Source organism: Rhagoletis zephyria, unplaced genomic scaffold, assembly GCF_001687245.7.
Source record: "Rhagoletis zephyria isolate East Lansing unplaced genomic scaffold, Rhagoletis_zephyria_1.1 Rzeph_scaffold_00699, whole genome shotgun sequence".
Taxonomy (NCBI): domain Eukaryota; kingdom Metazoa; phylum Arthropoda; class Insecta; order Diptera; family Tephritidae; genus Rhagoletis; species Rhagoletis zephyria.
The window spans coordinates 76,310-89,436 of NW_016157783.1; the positions used below are offsets into that span (position 1 = coordinate 76,310).

The 13,127-nt window shown below is 37.8% G+C and overlaps 1 protein-coding gene across 1 annotated transcript in view; it reads left to right on the top strand.

Moving 5' to 3' along the window:
* Positions 1 to 13,127, top strand: part of btsz (bitesize) — a 70,281-nt gene that overhangs the window by 12,857 nt on the left and 44,297 nt on the right. The window contains exons 2-8 of the mRNA XM_017613664.1: positions 909 to 1,042; positions 4,428 to 4,987; positions 5,120 to 6,021; positions 6,084 to 6,816; positions 6,880 to 7,021; positions 9,252 to 9,547; positions 9,811 to 9,925. Coding sequence (XP_017469153.1) covers positions 909 to 1,042; positions 4,428 to 4,987; positions 5,120 to 6,021; positions 6,084 to 6,816; positions 6,880 to 7,021; positions 9,252 to 9,547; positions 9,811 to 9,925 — 2,882 coding nt within the window. The remainder of the gene's footprint in view (positions 1 to 908; positions 1,043 to 4,427; positions 4,988 to 5,119; positions 6,022 to 6,083; positions 6,817 to 6,879; positions 7,022 to 9,251; positions 9,548 to 9,810; positions 9,926 to 13,127) is intronic.

The window sequence follows — 13,127 nt, forward strand, 5'->3', positions numbered from 1 at the left end:
GATATTATTTAGTTGTTAAAAATTAATATATATCGATCGGAAAACTTCAGGAGAGGATGGTTCATTCAACAATTTTTTCACTTTAACTATCCCCTAAAAACCCCAAAAAATGCAATGGGGAGACCCATACAAAATTTGAAGTATCAAAAAATGGTAAAATAAGCAATTGGGTATTATATTGGAAGTCTCCTGAAGAGAAACAGAGTTTTCCGACCAAGAACTCTATACCATTTCCACAAAAAATGGTTTTTCCCATATAAAGCATATGGAAAACGGCTTCAGCGACCCCTAATTAAATTTTTGTTTCAAAAAACTAATCCAGGCGTATATTTTTCGATATAGAACAATCCTAGGGCACGAAAGCATTAAAATTCCGTCTTTACGTTTTCACATGCATTTTTGGACCACCCTAGTATGTATACTTGGAAATCATAAACAAATATATACATGAAAAGGCGTTTGTGCCGCGTTTTTCGCAGCCTTGCCATGCCACCAAATCCATCTCAGGTCTTTGCAAATGTTTTACTGCCAAACAGTGTTTGCCCACACAAGTGTCTGGCTTCCAACTTCAAAAAAATAGATGGATTGCTGTACATATGTAGTTACTATATGCATATTTACTACATTCATACAATACTGCCTCGTAACTTGTCATTTATGCCATCAATTGTTTCGACCGCGTTCGCAAAATTACTCATTTGTTTGTTAACCGTCGAAACTGACGAACGCAAATTGTTTAACTTATTTTATTTAACTGAAATATAGTCAATAGTTTCGCGTTTATTACGAATGATAACAATTTACATACTTCCGCCTTCTTCTTAATAAAACCAAGTTATCTATTTACTACATCTTAACGCAATGAAAATGCATCTGATTGTGAAATGGAATTGCTTCTCTTGTTGCAGGGAGATACAAGCAAACACATCCACCAGTGGTGAGTGGATAAAGGATTACACGCGTGGCTCGAGCGGTGCTGTCGATCATTTACCCACAACCGACGTGTTGCGGCGCAGTATACGACGTTCCTGGACGATATCAAGTGAGTAATAAAAAAGAAAAATAATGCAAAGTGAATTTGTCATAGTGAACCGCATATACTATGTACATTAGACTGCATCACCAAAAGCCGACCGATTTTACAATATCTCCAAAAATGGTGTTTTTGATGAGTAAAAATAGTTTCATAAAGAACTTTTTGAAAAAATCCCCTCAGTTTAAGCTTAAAAACTCTGCATAAAAATATTTAAAATTTTTTTCAACGGCATCGTAATAATGAGATTTTTAATGCTGTTTCTTAACTCTTTTCAAAGATTGGACTAAGAAAAACTTGTATAACTCGGCCAAAACTATTCAGATTTAGACTTGTGAGGTATCATTAGAAAGATATTTTACCACTAATTTTATTTCTCATTCATGCCCCATTTTTTTCAAATACCAGCACATCTTAGTTAAACTTGGAATGAGGCTCGTTTACCCAACCTTTCTCTTTTATACTTTGAATGAGTTTATTTTCAAAGAAATATAAAGGGTGAGAAAACGCCTTTGCAGTGATACCTCATAAGTCTTAATCGGATTAGTTTTTTCAATCTCAGACTGGTTTGTCATCTGAGGGTATTAATTCAAAAATTTCTTTAAGAAAAAATTTTTAAACAATTTTTAATCTTAAAATAAAATAGGTTTTATAATCCTAATGGAAACAAGGTACCGATTTTTTATTTTTTTTGTTTTTGTCTAATGTACATACATATTTGGAAATATTGATATTGCAGAGCAATAAGAAAATAACAATATTTAGTAATAACCAGTACATTGAATTTCTTTATTATTCGTAATCCGTGGTCTGATTCCATCTCTGAACATCAAATTTCATATAATTTAATCTTATTTTTCTGCAATTCATAACCTCCGCTGTACCGTACAATGTTTCGCCCCATTTCTTTTTATTTCACCAACTTGACTTTGTAAAATTTTACCTCTGCTCACATTACACATGTTCTGTCAAAAAAGGGCAGGAATCTCCGCAGCTTTACATTCGACCCAATAAAGAGAGGCGCGCCTGAGTACAAAGTTAAGATAGTCTTTCATACGTCGTTCAAGATATGATAGATTAACGGCTATCGACCAGATGAAATATTATTATTATTATTTTTCCAAATGTGAGCACGAGTGCTGTTGCTTTTCTAAGCTATGATACGATATGAAATTAAAATACCCAAATTTTAATAGATATTTGCAAAGAAATGATCTGTCGAGGCGGCTGTTGGAGTTTCCGATAGACGACGAGTACCGCAGACGATGGAACGATGAGCTGTATGAGCTTTGCAGCAACATGGGCATAGTGAAGCGAATTAAAATACAGCGGCTTCGCTGGCTCGTTGATTTCGCATGAATGGACGCAAACACTTCAAAGCTGAAAGCATTCAACGCGAGTCTCACCGGTGGTATCACAAGAAAGGATCAGATTGAAAAGGAGCTGGCTTCACTTAGCATTTCCTATTGCCGTCAGTTCGCCCAGAAGAGAAACCACTGGCGTGATTTATTGGACTTGGTGGCCAAAGCCGCTTAGACGGTTACAATGCAAATCAAAAAGAAGGGAAACAGAATGCAAAAAATTCTTGAATTCACTTAGTTAGGCGGAAATACATGGCTGAACGTCCCTGACTGCTATGGCGGTGTATTGTAAATTGGAGTATTTTTTAACAGCCTCATTGCGGGTAACTGCGTGGCTGATGGCTTGGAAAGGAAAGGCGCCCCTTAAACGTTATAACCGGAGGGGGTCACCTCTGTCCTCCTGTGGTTCTCTCTTGGATGGTTGGACCTCATGTAAGCTTAGTGGGCGCTGGTTAAAAACTAAAACTTGCGCAACTGCAAGATCCTGCCGGCCTAGAGTGGATCGGAAGCGGTCAAAAGAGCCCCTTACGCCTCACCCAAAGCATCAGCTCTCGCTGTTGGTGATGCTCTGTCAGATTACTGTGCGATTAGTATTCACGCGGTAAGGTTAGGAATTTTACCTGATCCTTCCTGTAGTAGCTGGCAAGAGGGTAATGAGCGGAATCATCTCAGCACTTTCTATTAGACTGCCCAGCCTTCGCGAGGCTAAGGTGGAAACATTTTGGCTGGCACTCACAGACTAAAAATGTGGAGCTTTCAGGCATTGACGTCAAACGAATTCGTAATTTTTTAATAAGCTCGCAGCATTTCCTCACAGTTTCCGTGGAATCACAAAGGACATTCTCCTAAATTTCCAAGTACACAACTAATGTAACCTAACCTAATGTAGTGGGCATTTATAGTTTCGCTTTACTTGGTATTTAGTTTGTTTATAGTGCTCAATATTGTTTAATTTTGTTCAGAAACTTATTCGAATTAATGTCGCTGCAGACAGGGAAACTCAGCAAATACTATTGAACAATCACCATATTTCAATGATATTGCTCCGGCCGATTTTTGTCTCTTAATTCAACTCAAATTACAACCTTGTTGTAACCATTTTGAATCAATAGAATAAATAAGATATAATACATGTTTTGTGTTTTATTGACCGATTTCAGTATTTTTTTGACAAGAATGTATACACATAATTACTAAAGATAGGCGATAGGTGCAACTTAATCCCGATCCCGCCCATCCCGAAATTAAATTCTTAGGTCCCGATCCCGCCCTTTCCGACGTTTTTCAGAATCTATCGCTAAGTAAAATTCACATGTCTTTCAAAAAAATAAAATAAATAAATAAGTAAAAAAAAAATTAATTAATTAAAAATAAAATAATGAAAGATCTGGCATCTTACGATTATTTGGTTTTGCCTTGCTGTTCGTTTTCGTCTCAATGGGCACGTTCAGAAGGCGCAACAGCTCAGTAACTGTTGCGATTGTACCTTCTGAACGCGTTGTTTTGCACTTCTGATCAACTGAACAGTTGCGTGTTAGATGATCGGAATATTTTTATGATCATTTGAGACAACATGTTGTGTGTTTTGAATTTGACAGCCAATGTATCAAGCCGTTCAGAAGGCGCATTATGATCACTGATTTTTTTAGCAACGGTTGCGCTCAACCTCTGCGCCTTCTGAACCTACCCAATAAAACATAAAAAAGTGCATATCTCATTTATAGTTTTAAGGAAGATTTTCTGAAGTTTTGGTTTTATCGGAGGTTTTGGGAAAGAATTTTGGTCCCTTCCCACCCGGAAACTTTTTACAGACCTTCCCGATACCGCCCATCCCGGCTAATTTGAAATCAGTAACGTGGGTCTTCCATCCCGATATATTATTTTCGTATTTTCATTTATATACATATCTATTCCTAGCGATATTCTTATCAATACGCCTATCCATCCGTCATTTGTCCTCCATCAATTTAATATTCGTTTCCCATTTTTAGTGCGACGATCACGTTTCCAATACACAACTTTTCTTTTCACAGATCCCCAGGACGATTCGAACAATCAAAACCCTCAAAATCCCGTCGCTGATAATCTTTATCCGCAACAAAAGAACCTTATCGAATCGCAATCTGCCGGCAGCTATCCCTCTCTCGTACGCCCACCGTCACAACAACGCCCACACCCCACTGCCTATCAAAGTGGTAGCGTGATTGGTATAAGCACCGTGGGAGCCGCACATCCCCAACCCGCTTCCGATTATCTGGTGAATACCCAACGACGAGTCCTACGTCAATCAACTCTGCCAAGTTCTCTGCCCAACAACGATCCCAATCTAAGTGGCAGCGGCGCCAATTTGGCCAATTATAATTACGTGAATCTTACTGCACCCACTTCACCGCATCAGATGCAGAAAAGTCCAATTTATCCTAGCGCATATAACAGTGATGACATTATAAACATGAGCACCACTGATTGTGATAATTATTCTCAACAAATACATCAGCAGCAACAGCAAAAACCTATGAATATTCAGCCACAACAGCAGCAGCAGCAGCAGCCGCAGAGTGTGATAAATCCCCAAACGCATCATCGCCTACAGGTATTTGCTATATCAAATCACCAGAGCATGCAAACCTTGTGGGATACCACAAAAATTTGCATTTCCACACTCAATTGAAATAATTTACATTGACTGTTACTATTGCACGTAAATTTATTCTTCCTCTTTCAGGTGCGCAGACAATCAACCCTCCCGGCTAATCCCTGCCAACCGCCAATGTATTTATCCACTTCACCGAATCGCCCCTACAGCCGCTCGCCGGAGCGTTCTCCAGGTGAGCAACGTTATCCACCGTTCATGCGTCAAACATCATTTCCGTGCAACATGGCAGAGCCTCCTACACAACAACAGCAGCAGCCAAAGAATCATCTCAATTTTGGTACCACACCGCCCAACCAGTCATATCAACGCAAGTTGCTACCCACCTCACCCAACTACCAAGGATCTGCTATGTACCAGCAACAGCCTACGCAACAGCAGCAACAGCCACCACCACAACAGCCTGCTCAATCCAACTACGACCCACAAACTGGCCAAACGCAACCAGCTGACGAAATGGACTATACACAAGTTATGCCCAAAGCACGCATGTTGCGACAGGCCACGTTACCAAACCCCGATCAACATGTCAAACTGTTGCCCACCTCTCCACCAAAGCGTCAGACCTCGCCACAATATCGACGATCACCAGAATTTATGCGACAACAAACGTTGCCGAATCCGGAAGCTTTTAGTGGAAATTCGCTCTCGGTACCACCAGGCCAGGCACAAGCGAAATTTATGCCGCTTTCACCACGTCACAAGCAGAACTTTCTTTTTCCGAATGTACAGCGACAGTTCTTATCGCAGCAGCATGTGCCGGCGGTCGGAGTTAGCAGTGCCGACGTAATCACAACCGGCATCAGCGCCGGCGAACAGTACTCAAGCAGCCAAAGTGTGAACATACAATCGCGGGAGCATGCCAAAATGATGAAGGTTCGCAGTCACAGCAATGAGGAATACTCGATCACGAAGCCATACCACACCGAAAATAGGCGGCTACTACCAGAGATACCGACGAATCGTGCATCCAGGTAAGTTTCAGTAAGCTTTTGTCAGTTTTTTCTGATTTATAATTTTTCTGCGCTACTTATAGCCGTACACCCAGTCGTCTTGTGCGTCAAGAATGCATCAAAGATGAACGCAGTAATGCGACCGATGCTAACACGCGCACCTTTGGTGAAGCGAAGCAACAATTTAATCAATTTCAAAATGTCACCGAAGAAGCTGACAATCGTCCTGAATATATGGATTACTTTGGCGACAGCACCAGCAGCTTTTTGGAGGCGGATGAAGTGCAGTACGAGAAAAATTACAATGCCGGCTTCAGCAGCGAACCGCGCATTATCTACAATGATGGATCCGATGATGGCAGTTATAACCAATACCAACGGCCCATGGTGCACAGCGCTGAGACGGTGCTCGTGCACGATCAAAACTACAGCTACTACGGAGCTGATGGTGGCTTGAGTGCTCAAGCTTTGACTACTGGGCTTAGCGCCAGTGGTGGTGCTTTACCGCGGACCCCACAAATGCACAATCGGCTGCGAAGACGACAATCACGTGAACTGCAAATACAACAAGAGGAAATGGCTCATTTGAATCGGCAAGCAACGGCCGGTATGCCTACAACAACCGGAGGTGTTCACCCTACAGGGGCGGCCTGTGCAAGTGGCGCTGGCACTTCGGCTAATAGTGAAGCACACGATACACAAGAAAGACGCAAACCTGAACAAATGCGCTCAATATCGGAAGACTCGGGTGCCAAAACAAATCCACAAAAACCAGTCACAAGACGATCGTTATCACATCCTGAAAAAGGGACCCAAGTAAGCACACAAATTTAATTTGAAAAATTTCTTTTTTGATTGTCGTTCTCTTTATCTATTTAGTTCAACAAGAAGGTTGAGCCCACTAAAATACCGAGTCCGAAACCGTTGGCTGATATTTTAGATAAGACACGAACTAACACGAAAATACCAACGCCTCGACGACGTAATAGCCGGGACACAAATGGTGCCGATACAGAAGATGGTAAGTAAAGAGTGACTAAGTTTTTAATTATACACGTTAAGTAAGAAAGACATGCTAGACACCAAGCCAAACAAACACATAATTTGTTGAGTTCACTCGGTGAGCATTATAAAAGGAAATTTTACACCCAAATGAATCACTAACACGAATCCCGATAACCCAAAGAAGAAACACACTTGCGATTCTCGAACCTTTCCTAAGGTTGTTCACGTTATTCGTATCGAACCACTCAACTAGAGTTGCATTAAAATGACATCTCTCGTCTTCAGATCAGGATAGAAGGCATATCCATATCTAGTCACTATTCTAAGAAGGAAACTTACTGAAAATTATGCTGCTTTGTTTCTCTTATTGCGCAGTTGTTTGCAATTCTAACTTTAGTAATAACTCTTCCTCCAATCACTCGACCTCATCTCCAGTTAACACAATTAATAAAACAGAAACGTGTTTAGATAAGTCTGCAAAATGTTTTCGGCCCCAACGTAAAATTCCTAATATAGAAGATTGACAGCTTGCGAAAATAGATAGAACGAAGCAATGAAATTGCACGAAATTTGAACGGGTAATATTTACTTACTAGGAAACATCGTTACAGCCTAAATATTTAGCCTAATTCCAGTATAGAAAACTAACTTAGTTTACCTTACATGNAATTGCACGAAATTTGAACGGGTAATATTTACTTACTAGGAAACATCGTTGCAGGTAGGTTTAACAGCCGAAATATTTAGCCTAATTCCAGTATAGAAAACTAACTTAGTTTACCTTACATCGATGGAACTATCCAGCTGTGTAATTCTGTGCCAGAGCTATCGGCAAAAATCGAAATCTGGAACCAAAGATTGCTGCATAGATGGTTTTCCTACGGACTAGTAGTTTGGTGGGAAGCTCTCAATAAAAAAATATCAGAAAAATTCACAAAGTTCAGTCACAGGCTCTTCTACCGATAACATGGGCAACGAAGGCAAAAGCCGCCCAAGTTCTTATTAAGTTATTAAACCTTCTTCCCATAGTTTTATAAAGTTTTATTGGCAAAACTGCGACTGACTCTCTTTAACCGACACTACCAACACCAAGTTAATGACCAGATTTAGCCTAAGATAAGATAAGAGATTGGACGCCGGTAAAAGAAGAGGATCAATCCATTTTTACAAGGATGAGTCAATACTTGGCAAGAAGGTTGGAGGTAATGTTTGCTCAGAACAATTATATTTTCGTTAGTACAGTGTTTGTCAAGCGGATTTTATGGCTACCCCAGGGGCCGCTAAATGTCGCCGATATCAGCCTTGCGCATCATGGTGTTCCTCTTGACACATGTAAATATTTAAATGCAATATTATAAGAAACTATCAATGAAGGGTTGTAAGTGAAACCTAATAGCAACATCGTGTTAAACTATAAATGCTCAACGAACAAAGTGATGTTTAAACTTGGGAGGCGTTATATCTTCTTATTAAAAAGTGCAAAAAAATTAAGGAAAAGACCGAACACAACGTCGAACGACTCCTAAACAAGAACGAAGATTAACCAAGCCAAAATCATCTCTGTCACTGCCAGAAATTAGCTATAAGGAGAGAAAAAGCTCTTGGTAGTTATTTATTTCTACTATGGTCTGAAAGTCCTCAGATCAATAGATATTAGGAACTTATCCCCAACTTTGCTTAGAACGAAGTAGTTCTTAGTGCCGACCGCTGTGGTGTAGTGGTTAGCAGTGCGACACATCGTTCCGTAGGGCCTGGATTTGAGCACACGTCAAAAAAAAAACAAAAAATACTTCTAATAAAAAATTCTGATCGTTTTCTACCATGAAAAACAGATTCTCAAAAAAAAAATACAATCGCCGGTCGGCCCTTTGTCTAACAAAATCAAGGCGCACGCCACAAATTGGAGGAGAACCTCGGTCAAACACTAACATATGTGTTGTGTAAGGACCAATCTATTATTATTAAGTGTTTTTAGGACAACCCCAAGCGGTTCCACAAAGGTCCCTGAGTCTAAGTGAGTCCCATCAACTCTGCCTTAAAACATTAATTAACGTTAGCCCATGTCATTGAATAGTTTCGAGACCAAACCCACAAACAAACTAGAAAAAGTTTAACATTCCAATATTTGCATATTCTTAAAATATACTTCTAATTTCTAAGGCATAAATGAAATGTTTTCTGAAATACCTTATACTATGCCCTACTAATTAATTCTTTGCCTTCTGACTCGCTCCCCTAATCTACAGGTACCAACAAACCCTATTCGAACGAAAGACGAAACTCCGATGTATCTCTGAAATCAGCAAATAAAAAACATGAACAACAACAGCATACCGGGGAACAAAAAGTATCATTGCCATCTACAAAATTGAATGGCAACAATAAGTCGCCAGAGAAAAAAGATGAATTCAAAGAGAAGACTAACCAGTCAAAAGACAGTGACAGCAATGATCAAGCAAAAAATGTTGATGAAATGCAAAAACAGAATCCAACAGTTGACACGACAGAAGGCAATAAAGGCGTTGCAACGACAATTCCCAAGGTGAGTTGTGGAGATTATGCTACACATAGTGGAAGAGTGAGTAATGTCCATCTCCCTTACCTATTTCCTGTTGGTTGGTCTATACAATGGACTTGTACAATGCGTGGCAGGAAATATAAATGGTTCATTCATAACAAGTTTATGGTTAGAAATTTAGCTTTCGTAAATTTTCTAATACATCCCTTATTTTATAATTTTTATAAATATTTATGTAGTATTTCGTTTTCATTATTGTACATACTTTTTCTTTGCTCTAACTAAAGCAACACACAACTACTTTGGGTGAACAGGAGATACAGAATGCTGTGGAAGCAGCAGCCGTTGTATTTAAAAAGGTCGTACTGCAACGTCGCCAGGAGAAAAAAGCAGCCGAGGAGGGTAAGTTTTGCATTTATTAAGCTAATTCTACGTTTTAGTAGTTACAAAGTAGCCAATGATTTGTTTGTTGCGTTTGACCGGGGTATATGCTATGCAGCTAATTATGTGCGCTTTCTGGTGATGGTATAATTATACATACATACAAAAAATTCTGTATAAAAGTTACGCTTTGGTGGTGGGCACTCATCTATATATGTAATATCGATAACTACAAGTAATTTTTAAGCAAAAAACAAAACCCGACTTCAATTCCCAAATAAAAATTTAATCGTACCGTTAGTTTCTTCATGACCAAATGATCGGATCTAAACAAAATTAATATGGGACCACCTTTGAGGCAACACCTTCGCGGTTGACGTGATCCAAACTTATGCGGTAACACACATAAAAATATAAAAATATTTCGAGAACTGATAACCTTCTCCTTTTTTTTAAGTCGATTAAAAACGTATTTAAGTTATAACTTTACATTAAGCTTTTCAGGCGTTGTGGCTTTCGGCATTCAAGCCGTAACATAAAACTTATAGGTGCACAAAATGCTGAAAGACTGAAAGGTGCTGACTGCCTGTAAAGCTTGGTGTAGAGTTGAACTTTTACTCCGAGCTAATATTTCTTTTAGTGTTCATAATGTAAAGTACTACATAGACATGTATTAACATAGATATACAGGCCGCTAGTTCTTAGTTCAACTATGTAAATATGTAAACAGGCACAGGAAAATAACATCCATATACATACATATATATGTATTTTAGCGCACTTTTTATTCACATCTATCGGTAAATATGTATATAGTTCAGCACTATAACTGCACAAAATGAAAGTAAATCTTTTCACTTGCCCTTTTCGAAAAGCTAATGATATCCTTTAGAGAAAATGGTGGATGCATCACGTACATTATGGGGCAACGTCAAAAAAAAGTTGCGGTTTTTCACTGGAACTAAAAAATGTATTATATTTTCGGAAACACATCAAGATTTACGTGAGCTAGACGAATTTGAAATTACCTCCAAACTTCTCAATATTTTGATTGCATTGATCAGATTTTTAAACATTTTCATGTAGATCTTTTAAGCATACACTCTTCTATCATCTGAGATGATTTTTTAGAAAATCTTTGTTTTTAACTATTGTATGTACAAAAAAAATCGTTTTTTAATGTATTTTCAAATACCTCACCTAAGTTAAATCTTAATATTTTCCTAAAAATATAAAAAACTAGATTGCCTTCACCAGCTTCGCTGAGTGTATAAAATGTTTGCGTGTTACATTAAGCGAAATTTATTTAAACAAACTTCAAAGCTTGAGATTCAGCCAAAAACAAAGGAAATCTTCAAATTTTTTAACCCTCTTTAATATGTTTTCAAACTAAATCCTTCTTGAGCTGCTTTAACTCAGACCTAATTTGAATTCTTAAACAGGTGGCAACCCTGTTATATGTAGTTTAGAAATGATGGTTTTTCTAAACCATTTTGACTGATACCCATATTGTAATAGATAATTCAACTTATAAAATAATTTTAATTGAATTTAATTTAAAAAAAAAAAACAGGCGGCAACCATCTTAAATCACCGCAAAAACACCACATGTTCTAACTAAAGATTTCTTAACACGCTTGCCTTTGAGAATGTTTTTTATTTTAATTGAATTCGACTTTCAAGTAGGTGGCAACCCTCTTCAAAATGTTTCAAAGAGATGGCAACCATCGTCCATGTAGTTTATTTAGAAATAAAGCCTTTTTAAAACCATTTCGATTGATACCAATAATGCAATAATTCATTTCAAACAGGCGGCAACCCTTTTTAAACGCCTAAATAATATCCTAAATGTTGAAGCTAAAAGTTGCTTACATTTTTTTCGTTTAATCCCTATGTTTTAAATTTTCATATATCTTGTGAATAATTAATTTAAATTAAAGAGTACAGATTTTTTTTGTATGGGAGTACTGCACCCCTTTACGAATTAGTTAGTTTTGAGTATTAATATAACATAATCGGTTTTACTCGCTCAAAAAAATTAAAAACCGAGGTGATTTCTCTTCAAATATTACCAAAAGTCGTTTTTCCTTCTCTCCTCTAAACATACTCTTTCATTATTTTTCTTATTTCATAAGCATGAAGAAGCCTTATATGGATAAGTCGTTTTTCGGTTGTTCGTGTACGGTGGTAGTTATTAAATCTCTTCAAAGCACCGAAAGACTGATCGTAAGAAGCTGCTAAAGTTGGAACCCTCGTTATGAATTTTAATTATTTATAGACTTGGTCTAAACGACTTTTACCCGCAGAAGATTTTCTAACATGGAATAGAATTTCTTTCTGTACTTAAATGCTTTTATANATATATATATATATATATATATATATATATATCTGATAAACTGCCGCTTATATCTTAGCGATGAGATCGATCTAATACACCATTGTGTAAGGACGAGTGTAATGAGATTTCCTTTTGATTGTGTGGCTGTCAGAGCGTCGTTCGCGTGTGTGACGTAAATGTGTTTTCCTAAGATATTATGTGAAGATTCTCTCACCACGCAAACAATATCAGAAATCCCATGAATACCCTTGGCCACTTCTTGTAGAGCTAAATAGAATAACCATTTGACGAAAACATTTGAAAAAGTGCCTCAATAAAATGAGTGCATAAGTTGGAGGAGAGTGTCAAAATGAGTATTACTTAGCCCCGTTGGAAAATCTGAGGTGCAATCACCCTTCCTCGATGTCTCTGCAAACACGTACCTATACATTCATATTACCTAAGTGTTCATTCATATGTACATATGTACATACGAATATATTTGCCAGCCAGCAAAATAAACAAAATCTCTGTGTTTGCATAATTGACATAATTAAATTCGTATATACCTAGTATATATTAAAATGTGTTTGTATTTACATAGATTTGTTTATCTACAGAGAATAGTTGAGTGCAACCTTCATTTGTTTGTTAATGATGGACACATTCGTATTCGCATTCTACTTTCTTAACTACTAGGGATGTTCATTTTTTTTCATTTTTACGATCCCGGGATTTTCAGGATCCAGTTATTTCCCTACATCCCGGGATCAGTCCCGGGGTCTAATTATTCATTATTTTTCAACAACTTAACACGAAAAAATTGCATCAATATTATTTGAGAAGCTCTCCTTCCATATAATAAATAAATAATAAGTAAATAGGTTTGAAATGGAAATGGGA